Source organism: Sturnira hondurensis, unplaced genomic scaffold (genome assembly GCF_014824575.4).
Source record: "Sturnira hondurensis isolate 20B ecotype Veracruz unplaced genomic scaffold, ASM1482457v3 Scaffold0001304, whole genome shotgun sequence".
Taxonomy (NCBI): domain Eukaryota; kingdom Metazoa; phylum Chordata; class Mammalia; order Chiroptera; family Phyllostomidae; genus Sturnira; species Sturnira hondurensis.
Window position 1 is genome coordinate 7,486,627 of NW_028073935.1, and position 25,074 is coordinate 7,511,700.

Sequence of the window (25,074 nt, forward strand, 5' to 3'; positions counted from 1 at the left end):
GCAGGAAGAGGTTGTTGGGATGGTCCCCATTTTAAGCAGCTGTAAAAGTAGGAAGACAAACCCATCACTGAGTGACCTGGACAGGGTTTCCAAATACACATCTACTCCACCTCCTCTCTCTCAAGACTCTTAGCTGAGATGGTGGGACCCTTTGCAGAGGTTGGGGGAAATATGACAGCCAAATTTAGCAAAAGCTTCCCAATGATCCTGGTTTATGGTGCCCATTCTGACCCTCCTCCACAGGAACACTGCAAAGATAGATCGTCCCAGTGATCTCTCGCAAATGTCCACATTGGCTAACTGTAAACCCAACTGTTTTACAGGTTCATTCTCCCCTTGCTGCTTTAGGATGCCAGCTGCTGACCCCAGAGCCCTGCCATGAAACCTCACTTGAAGCAGTGGAGACGACGAACGCTTTGTGGGATGTTTGTTTGGGGGATCCTCTTCGTGGTGATTTTTGTTTACTTCACTGACAGCAACCCTGCTGAGCCTGCACCCAGCTCCTTCACCTTCCTGGAGAAGCTCCTGCCCATGCAGGGGAAGCAGAGGACTATCATGGGTGCCATGCAGGAGCCGTCCTTGCCAGAAAGTGTGGAGGCAAACAAGGGGCTGCCAAATGGACACGCCACAGGGCCTCGCTACCGGCAGAAATGGGCCCAGGTGCAAAGTGGAGCTGAAAATAGAGACAAGTTCTTTTCATCCCAGATTGGGAGAAAATCTCAAAGTGCTTTCTATCCGGACAACGACTACTTTTTTGCTGCTGGTCAGCCAGGGCCTCACAGCCATACCCAGGGGACATGGGAGTCGCTTTTCCCCAGACATCCTGGCCAGCGGGAGGGGTTATCAACGGTGAAGAAAAGGCTGCTGCATCAAAGGAGCAGCCATTTGCTGGAGGAGAGCGATGATGGAGACAGGCTGTATTCCTCAATGTCTAGGACCTTCCTGCACCGGCTGTGGAAGGGAAAGGTCTCCTCCAAGATGCTCAACTCGCGCCTGCAGAAGGCAATGAGGGACTACATAACGGCTAATAAGCACGGCGTGCATTTCCGCGGGATGCGCGCGACCGGGCGCAGCCGGGGGGCTTTGCTGTGCGCGCTGCGGCACCGGGTGCGAGTGCGCACGCTCGATGGCACAGAGCCCCCATTCTCTGCGCTGGGCTGGCGGGCTCTGGTGCCTGCCGTGCCACTCAGCCAGCTACACCCACGCGGCTTGCGCTCCTGCGCTGTGGTCATGTCTGCCGGTGCCATCCTCAACTCCTCCTTGGGGGAGGAGATAGGTGGGTGTGGTCGCGGGGATTCTGCTGGGATTGGTGCTTCGTTAGAGTTGGCTGTGTCTCCAACCTTCCTCTGGTTCCCACTGACAGGGCACACTTGGGGCTTAGCACTGGGTGTTCTGGACATTGGCTGAAGAGTGCTCTTTTCTTTTTCTTTTCCTTTCCTTTCTTTTCTTTTCCTCTCCTATCTTTCTTTCTCTCTTTCTTTTTCTTTTTCCCTTCCTTCCTTCCTTCCTTCCTTCCTTCCTTCCTTCCTTCCTTCCTTTTTTTTTTTTTTTTTTTTTTGTAGTTGGATCTGAAAGACCCTGTTTGGGATGCCAGGAAAGGTATCCTTTGCAGTTTTAGAGCAGAAGTGTGCTCTCCATTGCTGGGTGCCAGGAGGCATGGAAGGCCGGCTCCCCCACCTTTTGCAGCTGCGACATTCCTCGCTGCCCGGTCTCTGTATTCAGCTCCCTTAGAGGCCATGTTCTGAGGTGATAGTCTCCCAGCCTGGTCCTCGAAAGCCTGATGAACCTGTAGTGTGGAAGAGTTATGGGACGTAAATAGGAGGGTCCGAAAGGAAAGCAAATGCCCACAGGGATAAGGCAGTTAGGCACGCCACCTCCAAAGAATAGTATTCATGATGATGTAGTTGGTCGCTAAACCGATGTGTGGTACAGCCCACACATCGATTTAAACCGATTGGGCTGAGTACAGCCCAATTACTGTTGAGAGAACATCTTTCCTATTGCCACCGTTTAAGTTCTGACCTTCGACCCATTGGTACCAATCTCATCTTTGGTCATAGCTGGTGCACCTAGCAGGGATCTTCTCTCAAGTGGTAAATAACAGGACCGCATCCCAGACTCCTGTCTTCAAATCCATGTCAAGAGTCTTGAGGACAGTCTGTCTCATAGTTCCTGTAATTAAGCCTGTCCGAGAACCAGACTGATGGGATATATATGTAGAGAGAAAGAGATGTATTTTAAGGGCTTGCTCTTATGATTTGGGGGACTGATAATTCCATAATTTGTAGGGCAAGCAGGTGGTCTGGAAATTCATGTAAGAGTTGATATCTGGAGCCCAAAATCTGTAGGGCAGGCTGGCAGGTGGGAGACTCAGGGTTACAGTTTTGACGTAGAATTCTTCTTTGGGAAACTTCAGTCTTTGCTCTAAGGACTTTGGCTTCCCTCCATTCCCAGGCTAATTCTGTTGCTATTCCAGTGAGCAAGCAGTTTGGCCCTTTAGGCCCATTAACTCATTTAACAAACAAGTATTTAGCCCTTACTATGTGCCAGTTTCTGTGCTCAGTGCCAAAGGATAAATGTGAATCAGACAGACTCAGCCTGAAATGCCGATGTAAAACAACAGAGTCTAATACATTCTCACAATAGGTAGTGTTACTTGTAACTAATCTGGAAGTGACAATCACGGTTGTATCACCTACTTGTTAGAAAGGAATACCTTTTTCCCCCTGGACCCATTAGCTGTTCTGTATCCTTCAGAAGTGGATGATATTCTGAATATCAGCCATTTTTAAAATCAGGCTTCACAACTCAGACTTCAGCTCAGATGTTCTTGGGAATGAGACTGAAGGTGAAATATTTTTAAAGTTAAAAAAAATGATACAAGTCTAGACTTGAGGTCTGGAGTCCCAGTATCCCTGTGCTGACATTATAGTGGTCTTAAAATAACACTGTCCGTGTGTCACATAAATGTGTAGCCAAAGCTGGAGCAAAAAAGCCTTCAATTGATGAGGAAAAGCAGTGGTTTAGAGGTCCCCAGAGTAAAGTAATTCTTCCTGGTTTCCAGGACCATTGTTAGTATGTAAGAAGGAATTTAAGTGTTATGCTGTAAATCAGGCAGTAACTGGCTTCTGGTTTTGTTTTGCAGTGTTTTAAGCCCTCCTGAATCATAGCTGCAAATCTGGATTGCTCTTGCCTGTTAGTGAGAATTGCCCTGCTCTTTATTCTGCCATAAATGTCTCTGAACAGTCTCATAAACTCTTTTCAGAATTTGGAATAGAATGTGAAAGACACTGGACATTATATGCTTTGGAGGAACGGGAAATGTCACTTACATCTTTGTTAATTTCTAGTATCCAGATTTAATTTCTATTGTATGCACTCTCATGGGGCTTTGTGATTAGAATTGTAGAATCTTACCTGAAAAACACAAGTATTTACAGTTTTCTGTTGTTTTGCTTAGGTTCCTTTGAACCCAGTTTTGTACCTACCATTTTAAGAATATATTATCAAAGCATAATACAATTGTAAAAATGAAAACTCCTTCACTTTTATAAGATACTATCTCTTAGCATCAGCACTTGCCCATGTGAGGTGGTGAGTGTCTCCTTCCTACTCACCCGAATGTACAGATGCTTCTCAACATATAGTTGTTAATGGTCCTCTTAATAAACACAAAGTCGCCAGTAGATTCCTCCAGGCAACCTGGAATATTGAAGCATGCAGTACTATTTAGCTAAATTCATCTTGACCCCTAAAAATCTCTTGTGGATTGCCTAGGTGAAGATCAAAAGACTCAAAAACATAGTCTTACTACGAAAAAATGAGGTAGGAAAGTACCTGGGGCTAGCTAGCTTCATGTCAGTGCAGCCAGAAGGCCCCTTGCCAGTGAACTGGCCCTGAATACTTAACCATCACTATCTCTCACCCACAGAGGAAGACTCAGTTGCCCTCAGGTTTCTGTTTTGGCTTCCTTCCCTCTAGCTCCCTCTGCTGGTTCCATTGGCAGTGCAGTCCTGTTTTCCAGTTCTGTTACACTGAGTTATGCTCTGTAATTGTTTTTAAAAACATTGTAGCAGTTGCCAACACCTCCACTTTGAATATGTTATTGAAAAGCAAACTGCACTGTTTTGCAACTGTGGGACATTCTTTTCTAGAATCAGTGAGATCTTTTTTCAGCCATACATATAAACAATAATTTGGTAGTGAGTTCATCTGCCAGCAGTCCTGTGGAAACACTGCAGAGAACTGTTTACTCTGATCTAACAGCGGTGGCCTTGATATGGGAGGTCAGGACCTGTGTACTTGAAACTCAGGTTCTGGAAAGTGTGTGAGAAAAGGGGGGAGGAAGTGTGTAGGGAGTGGAGCATACAGTACTCCCCAGGGGGCAGAGTCTGGATTTGCCATCTCCTATTACAAAAATAAACAAACCAACCAATAAATAAATAAAAGCAAGAAAGATCATATAGTCATTCACCAAGCATTGAGTATTTATTGATCCCCATCTCTCTGAGGCCTGATAACTATGCTAGTGATTAGTGACCCAAAGATGAATAGGGAACAGATATAAACCTCAAATCCTCCATAGTCTAGTGGGGAAAACAGACTAAGAACAGGCAATGGAAATACCGTGGTTAGGAGAAAGACTGAGAGAGAAGGAAGACGGCAGAATCCTAACCATGGTAAGGGCTGGTGCCTGGGGAGAGAGAAGAGGTTAGCAAATACTGCCCAGAAGAGGGAGATCCAGGTCACAGATGCAGCATTCAGATGAAGTGAGCTGGAGGGGCAGCATGGGACTGGAAGGAGAGAGGAAAAAAAGCTGGGTAGGTGGGCAGGAGGTCAGCTCCCAGATGTGCTTCTGCGTCCTTCCTCAGAAGTTAGACTTCACTCAATGATTGTAATCATAGGTAGGGTGTTACGGTACCAAATGCTTTTATGTGGTAACTACTGGAGTCTTGCAAACCTAAGTAATAGATTGATTATTCCTGTCTTATGGATAAAGAAATGTGGGCACCTAGAAGGCCCAATGGGTGGATCCTGGATTTCATCCAACCCCAATCTGGGTCTCCAGAAACTCCAGCTATGACTCCTGGGCTCATGGTGAGAGGCATTGCAATCTCTGAAGCAGAGGAGTGATGGGTCAACTTTTTATTTTAAAGAGATCACGCCAGAGCCTAGGTTTGATGGCATGAAGAAAGTAAGTCATACCGCAGGAATCCTGAGAAAGGTGAGACAGACTAGGGTGGTAGAGTCAGAAGACAGATGAGTTCCCTAAGGAAAGCAGGCTTTTTTGCTTTCTTACTTTTGGAAATTTTGTTTTCTGGATGAGTATAGGAGAGGAGGGGGAGGGCATGGGCACAGTGCCCACAGCAGGGCAGTGACTGCTTGTGGGCCTTCTGACTGGCTGCTCTCTGAAGAGCTTTAATCTTCCTTCAGTGTGTGCCTTTAGACTGGCTTTGTTCTCAAGTCAACATAAACTGGCTCCAACCTAGAAATAAATGCCTTTTCTGGAAACAGTGCCTTACTTTATTCCCCTTGTGCTTGCTGTCCTATTTATTCTTTTCTAAATGGGAATGGACAGCTTCATTTTTAAGGATCCTTATCATGGTGGTTCACACACAACCAGATATATGTTTACAAAAAAAGTCTGTCTGATGGGCATACTCTCAGCTAATCCTCCCCACACTGCCCTTCCACCTTGCCAGATTCTGCTCACAGATAGCTTTAAGAGCTTCAGTCTACATTCACTCAGCCTCAGCTCTACCTCTCTGCTTCCACCACAAAATTAGCCCTTTAATTCTTCAGGCTTGTACCACTTCTAAAGGAGGTCAGCTAGGTTGCAGAAGTGCCTTTTGGTGTTGCTTGAAGGCCTAAGACACACCTTGGTGTAAACTCTGGCATTTAAAAGCTGTGCAGTTTTCAGGAGTGGTGCAATGAATTTAGAATTGCCTAATTAATTTCAAATGCAGCCACTGCTTAGGGTCCTCAGCTTGTTCACCTTAGCCGTAGACAGAGCTGTGTCTGAGAGCAGCATGGTTTAGTGGGAGAGCTGGCAGTACCTCCGACTGTCTCTGAGTGCCTGCAGTTTCCCTCACTGCTTGCAGCCTCTTCTCATGCTCTGTTCTGTTAGACAGGGTTGCCTGAGGTCAGAGTTTACGCAGTATGGTTTGCTTACACTTGGGGAGTCCAATACCCTTTCATGGATTCACAAAGTGAAAACTATTTTTGTAATACTCAAAGGTTTTTTTTTTAAATTGTTGACGTTTGCACTGATGTTACAAAAGTCTTTGTGGATAAAACTGCTGCTTAGCATAAATCAAGGCAGCAGGACCCAACTCTACTAGGCATGGTATTTTTCACCGCCAAGCACATCAGCAGGAGAACAAAAGTGCCAGTTTCACTTACAGATGCCCTTGATGAAGCACTAAAAGTTGTTGGTATCATTAAATCTCAGTCTGTGAGTACCTGTGATTTTAAGACAAAGGGCAAAACGACTTGAAAAGCATTCTGGACACCAACACACAGTGGAAAAGCATTTGTGTGAGTTGTGAGCAGAATTAGCATTTTTATCATGAAACACGAGTTTTACTTGAAAAAATGACTGACAGACTTTATTCAGTCTTGGATTGGCAGATATTCTCTCAAAAAGGAATTAAGTGAATCTGTCACTTTTAGGAAAATAACTAACATCTTTTGTTGCCAATGATAAAATTCAGGCTTTCAAACAGGAGTTTGGTTTATTTTATAACAAGAAACATCAATGCTTGGGAGATCTGGTTCACTTATTGAACTGATAGTTCCAGATGATCATTGTACAGTGTTATAGAATTATACACGGGCGAATTACCTATTTCAAGAGCAAGATAAACTAATGGGCTCTGATGTAACAGTATGAAAAATTGTGTAACATTCCTCATTGCAACTACCTTTTACAAAACTAGTACTTATCAAGTTTTTATGAAAAATCAAAGAAGACTTCCTACTAGTCTGGAAAAACTTCAAATATTCCTTCATTTTCAATGATACATCTGAGTCTTCATGTACTTCAACTAAAGCAATACATTGCAGCAGATTGGATGCAGAAGCAACCGAGAGAAACCAACTGTCTTCCAAAAAGTCACTCATTAATGTATTTTAATAACTAATGTTATTTTAATTTAATAAACATTTTAATTGCTTCTGTTTTATACTGGAGTATAGTATATATTGACAGATATCATCCAAATAAATGTAATGTCTTTCGGTTGTCATATATTTTCAAGAATGTAAAAGGGTCCTGAAAACAAATAATAAGAATCTGGAGAGTGGCAAACTTCTTGTTTTTAAGAGCCAGGTGGTGAATGTTTTAGGCTCTGTGAGCCATAGGGTCTCATAACTCAACTCTGCTGTTAGAGGCAATAGATAAATAAATGAGTGTATCTGTGTTATAGTACAGCTTTATTTACTAAAACTGGTGGCAGGTAATAGCTTGCTGACTATTGCAAAATTTCCCCTAAAAGAACATTGATAGGACTCTGGTGACATAGCCAGGTATCCTGAATGCATCATTATGTGTTCCAGAAGTGTGTCAATTTGGTTCTCAAATCTGGAATCTGAATTCTTCTAAGTTCAGTGCTTGTAAAAAGAGACACTTTTGTAGTGTGGTTTTAATGGTGACATTCATGCCAAGTTTCTAGTACTTAGGGAGTAGCAAGATCTCTCACAAGGATGCTCCCCAGGAAGGAATAGCAGGATTCAAGTGCAAAAAGCAAACTGCTTTAGTGACTTGAGTGGAGTGTGGTCACTGTAAGTGTGGCATGTATCCACAGGGTTCTTTGGCAATTCAGAAATGAATAATTCCACTTCTTATTCTCATAAATAGGTATTTTCATTTCTCCAAGATGAACTTGAAATGTACACAGAATTTTTGAAGCTAAAGATACCCATGGAAATTCCCTTATTGCTGATTAACTCTGGTTTCAGGCTGGTTTCTGAGAAACCCATGAGCTGGCACAGAAAATGTCAAGACATATGTATTTATTGGGTTGGCCAAAGGGTTTGTTTGGTTTTTTTTGATAAGATGGCTCTAGTAGCACTTAGTTGTCTTTAACTTCATTGAAATAATTTCATTTGAATGTATTGTGATAAGTGTCATATCAGCATACATTCAAAAATAACTGGCGAATTTTTGTGTGGCCATTTGAATATTGAAGATGGAAGAAAATATGCAACATTTTCAGCATATTATACTTCATTATTTAAAGAAAAGTAAAAACACAACTGAAACATACAAAGATTTGTGCAGTGTACAGAGAAAGTGCTGTGACTGATCAAATGTTTCAAGAGTGGTTTGCAAAGTTTTGTGCTAGGGATTTCTCCCTGAACAATGCTCCATGGATGCATGGTTCAGTTGAGTTGATGGTAATCAAATTCAGACATAAATTGAGAGCAGTCAACATTATGCCATGTGGGAGGAGCTGAAATAATATATACAAATCAATAAAGTTACCAGTGAAAATAAAAATATCTTTTATTTTACGGATAAAAACTAAACAGACATCTTGGCCAACCCAATGTGTAGACTGCTTTGTGTCAAGAGAACATATCTCCCATGTTCATCTCTTAGTCAGGTGAACCTGCTTCCCTCTTCCACTAGCCCTTGTCTCCCTTGTCAGCCTCTACAATATGAAGCCTTGTTTTGGGGACCTTGGAGAAGTTGAAAAAGTTTGTCAAGTCAAATGAAGATAGACATAGACTTAGGTTGTGGTTGAAGGTTTATGAACCAAGGTTGGACTTATGGACCATAAATAGCCTTGGTAGGTGAACCTTTGGTGGTCTCTCCCTTCTTCTGTTGAGGCAGTAAGTCAGGCCATTGCTAGAAACCAAAAATGCCCTAAGATTGCTCTCACATGGGTCTACTTGGCATTGTCAGCAGTATGTAGAGATGCACAGAAGTGGTAAAGTTGCATTGAAGGCCAGGGCTCTCACTGTGTGAGAGACACACTTGATCTTGGTTCAGGGAGCAGCACTGAAGCACTGAGAGCAGCCTCCATCTACAAGCAGTGAAAAGCTGCCAATGAGCAGCCTGGTTATAGCGTCCTTGCCTGTTCCCATATATCCTATCTTCAAAATGTTTTGGAATCTTCAGGAGAATGGTTGCAAAGAACATACTCCTTTTAAAAATTGTGAACCCCTAAACCCTGGCTGGTGTAGCTCAGTGGATTGAGCACGGGCCTGTGAACCACACGATCGCAGTTCTATTCCCAGTCAGGGCACATGCCTGGGTTGCAGGCCAGTCCCCTGCTGGGTTGCAGGCCAGTCCCCAGCAGGGGACTCACAAGAGGCAACCATACATTGATCTTTCTCTCCTCCATTCCCCTCTAAAGATAAATAAATAAAATATTTTTTAAAAAATTGTGAACCCCTAAGTATCTCTATATAATTTAAATGATGTAGGACCAAAATGATGTATAACTTAAATGATGTAGGATTGTAAGTGAGTCCATTTGTATTTCCATGTTGATTTGCCCCTAGGTGGGATTTCATTCTAAACAGTGTACTGAAAGATGTGTATGGATCTCTTCATTGTTGGTGTCTAATTGGCTTCGGATATTGAAAGGTTTGCTTTAAGATATTATGCTACATTATGTTTATTCTACAGAAAAAAAGTGAGTTTTTCACTTATGTGCCCTTAGATTCTCATGATGCAGTTTTGAGATTTAATGCTGCTCCTACACGTGGCTATGAGAAAGACGTTGGAAATAAAACCACTGTGCGCATCATTAATTCCCAGGTGAGATGAATGGAATGCTTCATGGATGTGCATTCTATAGGTAAATAGTTTAATTAGATGAGTGAAAAGAAATTACCTAGTTTCCCATGATCATGATCTTTATTTCTATGGGTCTTGCGATTATAAAGAATTAATGAAGAAAAAAGGTAGAGAAATGGGAATTCATGTGTAACATGAACAGGAAAAATGAGTAAGATCAAAGGGAAAAATCTGTATACATATATTTGTATATATGTATATATATGTGTGTATATATGTGTGTATATATATATATATATATATATATATATATATTCATAGACTTACCATGTTGCATTCTGTGGACTTAAAAAGTTGTTGAACTTAGAAGTTTTTGTGGCCATGAGAAGCAGGGGATGATGGAGAGAAAAGCAAAGGTACAAAATTTAAGGTCAATATGGTAGCTTGAAAAATTTAGTCTGCTATTTAAAATTTTTTAAATGAAAATTGATTGTTGAATTGAAAATATCTCTATTCTTTGTGTCCTTAATGTTTTCCAAACTTGTGGCAGAATTAGAACAAACTACAACAATTTCTAGAGTTTCAAACTATATAGAAAAACATGAGGTGATAAATGACTTATGATGAATTGCTTGCAGAACAAAAGGTTAGATTTCTGCCTATTACCCTGATCCAGGTGGCATACAGCAAGATAAAAAACAGTTACTGTATTTCCTTATTTTATAGATGCCATTGATTATAAGATTCACCATTCATTTAATAAGAGCTTTTCAGAGAGGAGATGATAAATCCCATCAAATTAAATAGATGTCACCTGTAAGATACACTTTAACTTCAGAGACATTAAAATACAAGAAAAAAAAACTTTAAAAAACCGCACCTTAAAACTGAGAAAAACAATACATTATTTTTTCCCAAAACTGTACTTTAAAATAAGATGATTGGCAGGTGAGATTGAAGAACTCGCCTAGGACTAGACAGGATCACAGAGGGAGAACAGTCATAGCAGGGCTGACACAGCTTGACTGGCTGGCTGCGTCCCCTGTGTCCCTAGGCTGGTGCACTAGAGGCACCTGTGTAACTCAGTTAGTCCCCACCTGCCACTCTCTCTCCAAATTACTTATGAAGGGAGTTGCAGAAGTTTGTGGGTACCTGAATTAGCAGGCAGGTTACATCTCTCAGGAGCTGATTCAAAACCACTAGATATGAGTACAGTGCTTGGTAAAAATCTTAAGAACTAGCAGATTTTTTTTAAACTTCATTTCCCCAGACATTTCTTTTAAGTGCTCTAGCACATGATGCCAGCCTCTCTTTCCCTCCCACAGAAGAAAACAAAGTCTGAGGAATGTTTTAAGAATGAGTCAGAACACCGAAAAAAATCATTTCTCTTTAAAATATGATTTTGAAGAAACAAACACTTCCTTTTAAATGGTTTTTCTATGTATTTGCAGATTCTGACCAACCCCAACCATCACTTCATTGAAAGTTCATTGTATAAAGATGTCATTTTGGTGGCCTGGGACCCTGCTCCTTATTCTGCAAATCTTAACCTGGTAAGTTTTCCTTTGTTGCCTGTATCCTACCCCTAATGGTCAGAAGGTGCCTTTGATTGATTACTCATGGGGACAAGTCAAAGACTGAGCTTTGATAGAAATAATGAAATTGATTGTGGTTACCATTTAAATACCTGTGTATTTATACCATCTTGATACCTACTCCCAATAGCATACTTTGTGAACATTGTCTGTCTAAAGGGGGCTTTTGCTCTGCAGGATTTTTTTTTTTTTACTGTAAAATGTTGTAATGTCCAGAAATTCCTAGTTACACTGGAGTTTAGGCTGATTAAACTGAAAATGTTCCTGTTATAATAGGGTTACATCACCTTCCAAGGAGTTATAACACCTTTTGAAATACATTGGAAGTGCATGGCAAGAAAAATATAAACTTGTGTATCAACAACGTATTATTATTATTCAAATGAACCTGTCACAGGCTTTCCTTGAGTGTGTCCCTCTTTGGCTCCAGCTTCTATACCTATTTAATCTTATGATAGAGCATAAACAAAATTATTCCTAACCATCGAAATGTAAGCAAGTTACATGCATGACTTTCTGGTAAATCATTGCCTACCTAAACAAGCAGCTGATTACTTTTGGTGAAACCTTGGGTGAAAAGCCAGTGTCAGTGTTTTTTAAAGAGGGCTGGAAAGATGGATGATTACTTAGACTTGTGAAAGGCTTGTGAACTGTGCCAATGAGAATTTTTCGACCTGTTCTGCTATGACTGGGGAGAATGTGGTCTTGTCAGATAGAACCTTTCTTGGCTGCAGCAAAAGGCAGCTTTCTAAGAGAGCTGTCCAAGAGTGAAAGGAGTGTTCCATCTATGCTCACTTTGACACTGAAGTTGGACCTTTACCTAGCTGATTACTAGCCAGCTTTTCACGAGGACTGCAAATCAAAACCACCTGCATAGTATTTTTCAAATATATCTGTCAAAGCCCCATTTCTAGAAATGTAGCATTCAGCACTGATGTATGTTTTTTGAGAAAGCCTGGTTGATTCTCATATGTACCCTCTGTTGAGAATCAAGCATCAAATGGGTATTTGAGCCTTGCAGCTTCCTTCCCAGCCTGAGGTTCTCTGGCTTTAAGTTCTGATAGCTTTCTTACTGTTTGAGGACAGACTGAAAGCTTCTAGCTATTGGAAGCATCCAAGCCTAAGGCCCAGAGCTGTCCAACCCCATGGGTGGTGGTGCTGAATCTAAGTGACAAGGCTGCTGCCTGCAGGGCCTGTCCTTCAGTACCTCTGTGTTGGGACTGGGAGGAATGGAGAAGCAAGTCTACATTCCTCTGGCTCCTTTCCCACTGCCTCAGGGCTTGGGGCCATAGTTCTCTTAAGATGATCTGGCCCAGTTATTCTCAGCATTTTTAAATCAGAACACATTCAACACCGGTATATTCTTTGGGACATTACAGTAGAGAATCTGTTTGAAGGGAGCAAGGCGCCTGAGCCCTTCGAGCTGATCCTGTCTCCCCACACCTTCTCCAAATTCCATTTTATAGTGTTACCTGAGACAATTCTGCAAACATTTTTTAAAACAAACCTATAGTTTATTTTTATAGCATAATTAATGTACAGTCAATGTAAGTATACATTTTGACGAGTATTAGCAAATACATATAGTCATGGATCTACAACTACAATTAAAAATAGATTTTTTAACCATTCCAGAGAGTTCCCTTGTGCCCCACCCATTGGTCTTCCCAATCTCAACCCCAGGCCTAGGCTCTAACTAATTTGTTTTGTCACTATAGATTAGATTTGGAAAACATTATTTTTTAGCCCAGGGGTCAGCAAACTACAGCCATAAGCCAAATCTGACACTGTTTTTTGAATAAAGCTTTTTTTAAAAAAAGTATTGTATTTTTTCTATATCCATTTAACCCCATTTATTCCCTTCCCCCAGATCACCACACTGTTGTCCACGTCCATGAGTCCTTTTCACTTTTTGCTCAGTCCCTCCACCCACTAACCTTCCCCACCAGAGCTGTCACCCTGCTTTCCATCTATGAGTCTGTCTGTAATTTGCTCGTTAGTTTAGTTTGTTCATTAGATTCTACATACAAGTAAAATCGTATGGTATTTGTCTTTCGCTGACTGACATATTTCACTTAGCAAAATGTTTTCCAGGTCCATCTCTACTGTTGCAAAAGGTAAAATTTTCTTCTTTTTTTGCAGCTGAGTAGAGTTCCATTGTGTAAATATCCCATAGTTGTTTTATCCACTCATCTACTGATGGACCCTTGGGCTGCTTCAATATTTTTGTGACTGTACATAATGCTGCAATGAACATAGGAGTGCTTATATTCCTTCAAATTAGTGTTTTGGGTTTCTTTTGATATATTCCCAGAACTGGGATCACTGGATCAAAAGGAAGTTCCAATTTTAATTTTTTGAGATATCTCCATACTGCTTCCTGCAATGGCTGTACCAGTCTGCATTCCCACCAACAGTGCAAAAGGGTTCCCTTTTCTCCACATCCTCACCAGCACTTATTGTTTGTGGATTTATTGATGATAGCTATTCTGACAGGTGTGAGGTGATATCTCATTGCGGTTTTAATTTTCATTTCTCTTATTAGTGATGTTGAGCATCTTTTCATATGTCTATTGGCCATCTGTATGTCCACTTTGGAGGAGTGTCTACTAAGGTCCTTTACCCTTTTTTTAATTGTATTGTTTGGTGTTATTTATAAATTTTGAATATTGATCCCTTATCAATGTATTGGCAAATATGTTCTCCCATTCCATGGGTTGTCTTTTTATTTTATTGATCATCTTCTTTGCTGTGAAAAACTTTTAGCTTGATATAGTCCCATTATTTTATTTTTTCTTTTGCTTCCCTTGCCTGGGGAGATATATCAGATAAAATATTGCTGCGAGCAATGTCCAAGATTTTACTGTGTTTTCTTCCATGATTTTTATAGTTTGGGGTCTAATATTTAAGTCTTTAATCCATCTTGAATTTTTTTCTTGCATAAGTTGAATTTTATTGAAACAAAGCCAGGCCATTCATTTTGTATCTTGTGTGTCTGCTTTCCCAGTACAAAGACAGAGTTGAGTCTTGCTGCAGAGATTGTATAACCCAAAAAGCCAAACATGTTTATTATCTGGTCTTATTCAGAAGGTCTGCTGAGTGCTCCCTCACTTTACTGAAGAATAGTGTCAGTCCCTTGGGGCTAGAACCCTGCTGCTCTCTTTGTACTCAGTGCCTCCTCTACCACTGAATCCCTCCCTCCTGGTGCTGCCCTGTGCCCTTTTCACAGTGTGGTCCTCAGTACTTGATTGTGTTGATTTTTTTTTTCTCTTAGTGGTACAAGAAGCCAGATTACAACCTATTTACTCCGTATGTTCAGCATCGTCAGAGAAACCCAAATCAGCCATTTTACATTCTTCACCCTAAATTTATATGGCAGCTTTGGGACATTATCCAGGAGAACACAAAGGAGAAGATTCAGCCCAACCCACCATCTTCTGGCTTCATTGGTAGGTATATATGAAAACTGGAAAGATTGGGTGCACAGAGAAGGTTAGGCCTGATACTTAATAAATACACATTTCTGTTATATAATAAAAGCAATTAATAGGTGGTTTTAGAGGGAAAATAGACTAACTGAAGAAGAAACATTCTGTTCCACTTTCTGTTGCTATGCAACCTACTACCCCAAAATTCCAAGGTCTAAACAAGAACTACTTTATTTTCTCTTACGATTTTGTGGGCCAGGAAGGGCTTGTCTGGGCAATTCTATTGTTCCACAGGCATTGATGGGGGTCACTTGGTTATATGCATCTGTGTCACTGGACAGCTTCACTCCCACATCTGGCCCTTTGGCAGGGACAGCTAGGAGGCTCAGTGCAGCTGGGACTCCACCTGTGGCAGCATGTGGTCTCTTATATGGTGGTCTCCTGGCAAGTGTTCCAAAGACAGGAAATAGAAACTGCCAATTTCTTAAGGTGAGTCCTGGAGACATGCATAGCATCTCTGTGCTGTGCTCTATGGATCAGAGCATTTAAGGTCCTATTAGATTCAAGGCATGGACACATAGACCCCACTAAGCCATCTCTTTGCACATTGCCCATGTGAAGCCAGGCTGGGCAGCTGAGTATGTGACCACAGGATAGTACCAGGTTTGTTGGTCCAAGCTTTTATGAGACTAATGTTAGCACCTTATATGCTCTCGACCACTAGAATCTCTATTCCAAAAACAGACTTTGCATGACAAGATTATAATATTTGGCTTATTATTTTTTTTAATTTAACTTTTGTTCAAGTACAGTTTTCTTTCTTGTATTCCCAGCCCTGCCTCCCCCCCAGTGCTCCCCACCTCCCTCCCATCTCCGCAACCCACCTTACTTATTATCCATGTGTCCTTCATACTTATTCATGTGAGTCCATCCCCTTTTCTCCTGTGATTCTCTCCCCTCTACCCTCTGGACCCTGTCACCACGTTCTGTATTTCAGTGTCTTTGGTTACATTTTGCTTGCTTGTTTGTTTTGTTGTTTAGATTCCTGTTAAGGTGAGATCATATGGTATTTGTCTTTCACTGCCTGGCTTATTTGGCTCAGCATAATGCTTTCCAGTTCCATCCATGACGTTGCAAAGGGTAGGAGCTCCTTCTTCCTTTCTGCAGCATAGAATTCCATTGTGTACATGTACCATAGTTTTTTGATCCAGTCATTGACCGATGGGCATTTAGGTTGCTTCCAAATCTTGGCTATTGTAAATTGTGCTGCTATGATCATCGGAGTGCATAGGATCTTTTGGATTGGTGTTTCAGGGTTCTTAGGATATACTCCTAGCAATGGAATTGCTGGGTCAAAAGGCACGTTCATTTTAAGTTTTCCTAGAAAATTCCATACTGCTTTCCAAAGTGGTTGTACCAGTCTGCAATCCCACCAACAGTGAACTAGAGTTCCATTTTCCCCACAACCTCTCCAACACTTGTTCTTTGTTTCTTTGTTTATGGTAGCCATTCTGACTGGTGTTAAGTGGTATCTCATTGTGGTTTTGATCTGCTTCTCTCTGATAGCTACTGATATTGAGCATCTTTTCATGTGTCTCTGGATCCTCTGTATGTCCTCCTTGGCGAAGTGTCTGTTCAAGTACTTTGCCCATTTTTTAATTGGGTTACTCGTCTTCTTTGAGTAGAGTCGTGTGAGTTCTTTGTATATTTTGGAGATTAAACCTTTGTCTGAGGTGTCATTGGCAAACATGTCTTTCCAAATTGTTGCTTCTACTTTTATCTTGATACTGTTTTTCCTTGGCCATGCAGAAGCTTTTAAGTTTGATGAGATCCCATTAGTTTATTCTTTCCTTTATGTTCCTTATTCTAGGGGACATATCAGTAAAAATATTGCTGCATGGACTATCTGAGATTTTCTTGCCAATGCTCTCCTCTAGGACTTTGATGGTTTCCAGGCTTATATTTAAGTCTTTCATCCACCTTGAATTTATTTTGGTGTATGGTGTAAGTTGGTGCTTGAGTTTCATTTTTTTGCATGTGGCTGTCCAGTTCTCCCAACACCATTTATTGAAGAGGCTATCTTTACTCCATTTTATGTTACTGCCCCCTTTGTTGAATATTAAGTGACTGTAGAGATTTGGGTGTATTTCTGGGCTCTCTGTTCTATTCCATTGGTCTACATGCCTGTATTTATGCCAGTACCAGGCTGTTTTGATTACAGTGGCCTTGTAATACAGTTTGGTATCAGGTATTGTAATCCCTCCTACTTTCTTCTTCTTTCTCAACATTGCAGCTGCTATTCAGGGTCTTTTGTGGTTCCATATAAATTTTTGAAGTGTTTGTTCTATGTCTGTGAAATATGCCATTGGCACTTTCATAGGTATTGCATTAAATCTGTAAATTGCTTTGGGTAGTATGGACATTTTGATGATGTTAATTCTTCCAATCCATGAACACGGTATATGTTTCCAATGGTTTGTGTCTTCCTTGATTTCTGTCTTCAGTGTTGTGTAGTTTTCTGCATACAAGTCTTTAACCTCCTTGGTTAGGTTTATTCCCAGATTTTTATTTTTGTTTTTGCTATATCGAATGGGATTTTTTTCTTGATTTCTGCTTCTGCTGTTTCATTGTTGGTATACAAAAATGCCTTTGATTTCTGGATATTGACTTTGTAACCCGCTGTTTTGCCAAATTCATTTATTAGTTCGACCAGTTTTTTGGTAGAGTCTATAGGATTTTCCATGTACACTATCATGTCATCTGCAAACAATGACAGTTTTGTTTCCTCCTTTCCGATTTGGATGCCTTTTATTTCCTTTTCTTGTCAGATTGCTGTGGCTAGAACTTCTAATACTATATTGAATAGAAGTGGTGACAGTGGGCAACCCTGTCTTGTTCCTGATCTTAGTGGAAAAGCTTTTAGTTTTTGTCCATTGAGTATGATGTTGGCTGTAGGCCTTTCATATGTGGCCTTTATTATATTGAGGAATGTTCCCTCTATTCCCACTTTGCTGAGTACCTTTATCATAAATAGGTGTTGTACCTTATCAAAAGCTTTTTCTGCATCTATTGATATGATCTCGTGGTTTTTGTGTTTGCTTTTGTTTATGTGGTGTATTACATTTACTGATTTCCGAATATTGAACCATCCTTGCAACCCTGGGATAAATCCCACTTGGTTACGGTGTATGATCTTTTTGATGTATTGTTGGATGCGATTTGCCAATATTTTATTGAGGATTTTAGCATCTATGTTCATCAGCGATATTGGCCTGAAGTTTTCTTTCTTTGTTGGGTCTCTATCTGGTTTTGGAATTAGGATGATGCTGGCTTCATAAAAAGAGTTGGGGAATTTTCCCTCCTTTTGGATTTTTTGGAATAGTCTGTGAAGAATAGGGGTTAGTTCTTCCTTAAAGGCTTTGTAGAATTCTCCTGTGAAACCATCTGGTCCAGGGCTTTTGTGTGATGGGAGTTTTTTTATTACTTCTTCAATTTCATCTGCTGTTATTGGCCTGTTCAGGTTTTCTGCTTCTTTTTCAGTGAGTTTCGGAAGATTATATTTTTCTAGAAATTTGTCCATTTCACCTAGGTTTTCAAATTTCTTGGCATACAGCTCTGCATAGTAATTCCTTACAATCCCTTCTATTTCTGTGGTATCAGTTGTAATCTCTCCTCTTTCATTTCTGATTGTGTTTATTTGGGTCCTCTTTTTTTCTTGATGAGCCTACTTAAAGGTTTATCTATTTTGTTTATCTTTTCAAAAAACCAACTCCTGGATTCATTGATCCTTAGAATTGTGCTTTTAGTCTCTATGTCATTTAATTCTGCTCTGATCTAGATTATTTCCTTCCTTCTACTTGCTCTGGACTGTCTTTGTTGTTGTTCTTCAAGTTCTTGGAGGCGTCGGGTTAGGTTGTTTGTTTGAAATGTTTCTATTTTCTTTAGGTAAGCCTGTATCGCTATGAACTTCCCTCTCAGGACTGCCTTCACTGTGTCCCATAAGTTTTGGATTGCTGTGAGTTCATTTTCATTTGTTTCCAGAAACTTTTTGATTTCTTCCCTAATTTCTATCTTGACCCATTTGTTGTTTAATAGCATACCATTCAGTCTCCATGATTTTGGGTGTTTTTGGTTTTTTCCTGTGGGGTTAGTTTCCAATTTCAGTCCCTTGTGATCAGAGAAAATGCTGGTATGATTTCTATTTTCCTAAATTTGTTGAGTCTGGTTTTGTGTCCTATCATGTGATCTATCTTGGAAAACATTCTGTGTGCATTTGAAAAGAATGTATACTTAGCTTCCTTAGGATGAAGGGCTCTATATATATGAATTAGGTCCATTTCATCTAGAGTGTCATTTAATGCTGCAATATCTTTGTTGATATTTTGTTTGGAAGATCTGTCCATTTTTGACAGTGGGATGTTAAAATCCCCTACTATAATTGTGTTGCTGTCAATATCTTTCTTGAGGTCCTCTAGGCTTTTCTTTATATATTTGGGTGCTCCTGTGTTGGGTGCATATATATTTACGATGCTAATGTCTTCTTGGTGGATTCTTCCCTTGAGCAATATGAAGTGACCTTCTGGGTCTCTCTTTATGGCCCTGTTTTTGAAGTCTATTTTGTCTGATATGAGAATTGCTACCCCAGCTTTTTTTTTCTTGTCCATTTGCTTGGAAAATTTGTTTCCATCGTTTCACTTTTAGTCTGCGATGGTCTTTTGACCTGAGGTGGGTCTCTTGTAGGCAGCATATGTGTGGGTCATGCTTTCTTATCCATTCAGCTATTCTGTGTCTTTTAATTGGTGCATTTAATCCATTTACATTTAAGGTTATTATTGAAAGGTACTTATTCATTGCCATTTATGTACCTGTGTTCCTCTCTGTCTCTCTGTTTTCCTTCCTTTCCTTAAAACAGCCCTTTTAGTAATTCTTATAGAGCTGGTTTGGTGGAAGTGTATTCTTTTAGACTTCTTTTGTCTTGGAAGCTCTTTATTTGGCCTTCTATCTTGATTGAGAGCCTTGCTGGGTACAGTAGCCTTGGTTGTAGGCCTCTGGTTCTCATTACTTGGAATATTTCTTGCCATCCTCTTCTTGCTTGGAATGTTTCCATTGAGAAGTCAGTAGCCAGCCTTATTGGGACCCCCTTTGTATGTCACTTCTTTTTCCTCCCTTGCTGCCTTTAGGATTTTCTCTTTGTCTTGGAAGATTGCCATTTTAATGATGATGTGTCTTTCAGTAGGCCTCTTTGTGTTCCATCTGCTGGGGACTCTCTGTGATTCCTGGATCCATGCAACTTTATCTCTCCTCAACTCAGGAATATTTTCTGTTATTACTCTTTCAAGTAGGTTTTCTATCCCTTGTTCCTGTTCTTCTCCTTCTGGAATTCCTATTATTCAGTTATTATTATGTTTCATGTTTTCTTGCATTTCTCTTAAATTTTCTTCATTTTTTCTGGTTCTCTTTTCCCTTACTTGTTCTGTCTGGGAGATTTTTTCTAACCTGTCTTCTATCTCACTTATGCGATCTTCCGCCATATTGATTCTATTCTTCATACCTTCTACTGTGTTCTTCAGTTCAGAAATTGTATTCTTCATTTCCTCTTGGCCTTTACTGATGGTTTCTATTTCCTTTTTCATGTTGGTATAGTTTGCAGAGAGTTCATTGTAGCTCCCCTGTAGTTTCTGGTAGCTCGTTGTAAGCTCTTTGAATTTCCTTATAACCAGTGCTTTGAATTCCACATCTGATAGTTGACTTGCCTCTATTTCATCTAACATTCTTTCTGAGGCTTCCTCCTTTTCTTTCATTTGGGGATTATTTCTTTGTCTTCCCATTGTTTGTGATACTCTTGTTGTTGTCCTCAGCTTCTTAAATTGATCTGTTCTGGTTCGCTGGGTTTATGGTGTGCACTTCTGTGGTAGGATACCTGTAATAGTCACCGGTGCAGTCTTCTGCAGGTATCTTGGTGTTCTCTGCTTCCACCTACTCCGTTCTTTATTGTGCATGTGTGATCAGTTGTGGGGGAGGCAAAATGGTTTATGATAGCAGAAGGTTATTTTATGTTATTTACAGACACAGTGGGCATAGAAGAAATAGACAATCTCTAGACTATATATAGAGTTAACCGTGCTCTTCAACCCAGCTTACCACTTTTATGAAAGGGTGGACATAAGTTAAGTGTCTTGTTAAGAAGTGGGGGCTTATGAGTTGTATCTAGAAAGCAGTGTGGTTGCGGGTGGTCAGATTTGAGGTAAGGTGACAGTACAGGTTAGTAACTGGGTGTAGTGCGTCAGTAAATAGAGTAATAGAATTCAGGCACCTGTAAGGTGGTCTAAGGTCCGAGAGATGTGTTATGAAGTATTACTGTTTTACAGAACAGCTCTTATTTACACTAATATTAGAGCAACACTCACGTGATAGATTCTGTGTGATCTGTCTAAATGGGGGTTATAGAGCTTGGGTAGTATAGCAAAGGAAAGCACGTGAAGTATAGAAAATCAGCAAAACACTGTGGAGGAAAGAGCAGTGGAAACCTGTCAGGTAGTACAGTATACCCAGCCAGGACTAAAAAACCTGTACCGAAGGAAGTGGGATACAAAGATATTCTTGAAATGAAAAAAGGAGTAAGAATAATGCAAAAAAATAATAATACACCTCAAAAGAAAACTAAGCAACGCACAAACAAACAATTCGACACACACACATACACACACACACACACGCAAAAGTCAGGAGAAAAGGGGAATAAGTGGAAAATTTTGGAAGAACCGAAGGACTAATACCGGTCAAAAAGGAAAAGAAATGAAGGACAGAGTATTGAAAGATAGAGCAACAATACAGTTTACAAGATATAAGATTAATTACAAAAGAGATTGAGAGAGAAAAAGGAAAAAAAGAGAAAAAAGGGGGGGAAGGGAAAACACACACACACACTAGAGGAGGAGGAAAAGAAAAAAGAAAAGAAAAAAAGGAAGCATCCTTCCTTTGTTGGTTTCAAACTGTCCAAACCAAACCGGGTTTTCTGGTTGCTGCGTCTCTGAGGGCAGGTTTGCAGGCACACGCCAGCAGGCTGCCAATTGGTCTGTGGTCACGCACAGCCCCGTGAGGCTGCCTGTGTCCCACGGTATCCGGCACCATCCTTCTCCATCCCGTGCAGGACCCAGGCGTTCCCAATAGAGACCTCTCCACAAAGCCTGTCTCTCAGCCCAGCCCAATCCCAAAAGACCAGCAATGACAGTGTCCTTCTTAAATCCCTCGGGCTGGTGGGCTGGTGGGCTGGTGGGCTGGCAGGCTAGCGACCGCAGCGTCCGCAGTCGCCACACTTTACATTAACTTAAGCCCACAGGTCTCTGCCCAGCATTAACCTGCCTGCCTAGACGGAGAGGGGGAGTCAGTTCTCTCCCATGGAGTGTGTTGCTGGCCCACCGGATGCTGGTTCTCCAGCCTTCACTCCGTCACCGGCGCCCCGGCCCTGGATTCAGAAGGGGCTCCTGTTTTCCCCTGATGGTGCCAGGCCCCATTGTGCGCCAATTCTCAGTGGTACTCATGCTCCGGCAGAGTTCGCCTGCCCTGGGCGCGCCCGGCTGGGCGCAGCCCGCGGCCTAAGAGGCAGTGGGCGCGCAGCCGCTTTTGTCCTCACTCGCCTTCTGGGGTCCTTGCCGACCTGCCGCTGTTTGGTTCCTCTGTCACACTCTCTGGTCTCCTATTTTCATAAATGTTGGGGAACTGTTGGTTGATTATGCTGTTCTTCGGTAGATCCGCCCAGAGTTTCCACCAGATGCACGAGGGCTGGGTTCCCTCGGTGCTACTCTGTCACCATCTTAACCAGAATCCTTATTATTATTTTTTCATCCAGGCTTTGATCCTCAAAGTTTGTGGTCTTACTCCATTTTTTTACCTATGTTTCAGCTTATTGCCCCATTATTTCTTTGATTTTACTGAGGTGAATAACACTAAAGAATTTCTTAGATCTCCTTGGCAATATGAAAGCTATAATAGGACAAAAGAATATTAGTTTTGTGCATAAGAAACTATTCTGTTCTTCACCCTAGTTTTGCATGTATAACCCTGCACCTTAATTTTGGCTGCATAGTCAATCCCTATGAATAAAGGAGAGATTTAAGAAGATAATGCTGGTTTTATTATGGATACAGCAGAGGTGTCAAACTCATTTTCACTGAGGTCCCATCAGCCTCATGGTTGCCTTCAGCAGTGCCTTTTAGGACTGTATAATGTAACTACTCCTTAACTAGGGGCAAGGAGCTTGGTGCTGCCACTGGATAGAAATAAGGTGCCAGACCAGATAAAACAAGGCAGAGGGCCGAATTCGGTCCATGGGCCTTGTGTTTGCCATCTGTGGGATACAGGGTACACATACAATATCTGAATTGGGGCTTGCAGATGTTGGAGTGAGTTTTTTAGTATTTTAATAATGTGACTATTTTCTGCAGAATTCAAAACAAAATTTACACTATGACTCTGCATATTATTTTCCTTAAGCATGGATCCCCTCTCTTGATTTTCTAAGTCATGTCTTTGACACTCTGTTTTTCCAAATCACTATGTTAAAATCCTAAGCCCTTTGTCTTTCGTGCAGTTCCATTGCATCCTGTTGATTTGCGGGGGGGGGGGGGGGGGGGGGGATAATTTTTTTNGGGGCAGGATAATCTAGTTTATCAACAAAGGGTAAACAGAATAGAATAACATAATGCTTAGATAGCATAATAGGACATGACAAGTTTAATAAAGACTTTTTCTTATTGTTGCCTTCTCATGAAGTCATTTGGCTAATATTTGTTAAAGCAAAAGTTTTAGGGCACAGTGAGGGCTTGTCAGATATACTTACTATGATATAGTTTGAGATATTCGGATTAGTTAGTGATAGCTGGAGAAAATTTTTTCCCATTTGTTTTTGTTGAAACTAATCATGCCATGTATATAAAGCCAGCTTCCTTCCATAGCTATTTACTGAGAATTCGGAATTTTCAGAACTGATACTTGCCTTTAAGACTTATTTTACATGGAAAAGGGGGGTTGTAGTTTGATGTCTTTATAAGAATGTCATTGGGTTGGACAGATTGAGTGTGAATTCTTCTCTACCATTTACTAGTTTTCTTATTATGAGCAAGTTGCTTAATCTTGTGAGCCTCCATATGCTCTTGTGAGAAATGCAAATAGCAAAACCTTTGAAAAGATAAGTTAGTGGGCCAATCTGCAGTTGTTATTTTGTAGCAATACTCTATCCTGCATGACAGCTGTTAGCCATAAATGCCTATATGCATTTAAAATCAATTAGGACTAAATAAGAGGAAAGCTTCAATTCCTCAGAGTCACTAGCCCCATTTCAGGTTTCAGGGCCATGTGCTCCCAGTGGCTGCTGTGTTGGGAGTGCAGATACAGAACATCTCCATCATCACAGAAAGTTCCGCAGACAGCACTGTTAACTTTTGCTAGTCACAAAGAAATGAAAAAGAAAGAGTCAATAAGGCATCATTAAGTCCAGCTGGGCAGGCCGGGGTCTGTGGGAATGCAGGTGTGTAAAAGGCATGGCCTGACATCACTGACTTCACATGTCACTCTTGTCCCAATCGTATCTCTGTGTGAGCCCCTCACTGAAAATGGGCAGGAGATACAGCCTGGGCAACTGTGTCCAGCAGAGCCCCATCATCCTCTGACTCTCCTGCTAATGTTACAACCTTTCTACCCCTTCAATGATCTTGTTCAGAAATATGAACATTCTTATATATTAGTAAAATGATGTCACCCACATCTTGATATATCTGCCAGAAGAATATTTAAAGATCAATGAGTGTTTTTTTCTTTTATCAAAAAGCATTCTCCCAATGTCCCTTCATGTTCTAAGGTCATGTTGAAAAGCTATTGACTTGTCTCACCACCTCATCATTTCCAAACAGTCTAACCTGTGATGTCAGTTACTGAACAAAAGAAGCCATCATTGAGCTCATCAGTGATGGTAGGCTGTTTTTGCGTGCACAGTTGTGAGTTTGGCCAGGTGCACAGTCAGGTCGGCAGACACTCGTCATCAGAGAAGAGCTCTGTGGCAGCCCCTTGACTTTCTGCTTTGCTGATTGATTAGCACAGGACTCCACCTGGAGGCAAAGCAGATGACCCCCTTTCTTCATTGATGTGCTGCTCATCCAGCTGTGAAACTCTCTCCCATTTAATGTCTTATGTCTCTAAACCCACTGCACACATTTTCCCTCTACATGTTTATAAACCTGCTTGTGCAGAGTAGAGGGATTCTAAAAGTGACTACAGGGACTAAATGTTTTTTGAACACACAAAAAAA

At 41.0% G+C, this 25,074-nt stretch overlaps 1 protein-coding gene across 1 annotated transcript in view; it reads left to right on the forward strand.

Annotated features, from left to right (window-relative positions):
• Window positions 1-328: 328 nt before the first annotated feature.
• ST6GAL2 (ST6 beta-galactoside alpha-2,6-sialyltransferase 2) overlaps window positions 329-25,074 on the forward strand; it is a 52,346-nt gene continuing 27,600 nt past the window's right edge. Inside the window, exons 1-4 of the mRNA XM_037070472.1 lie at window positions 329-1,276; window positions 9,672-9,769; window positions 11,200-11,301; window positions 14,618-14,792. Of these exons, the coding sequence (XP_036926367.1) occupies window positions 379-1,276; window positions 9,672-9,769; window positions 11,200-11,301; window positions 14,618-14,792 (1,273 nt within the window). The 5' untranslated portion in view covers window positions 329-378. The remainder of the gene's footprint in view (window positions 1,277-9,671; window positions 9,770-11,199; window positions 11,302-14,617; window positions 14,793-25,074) is intronic.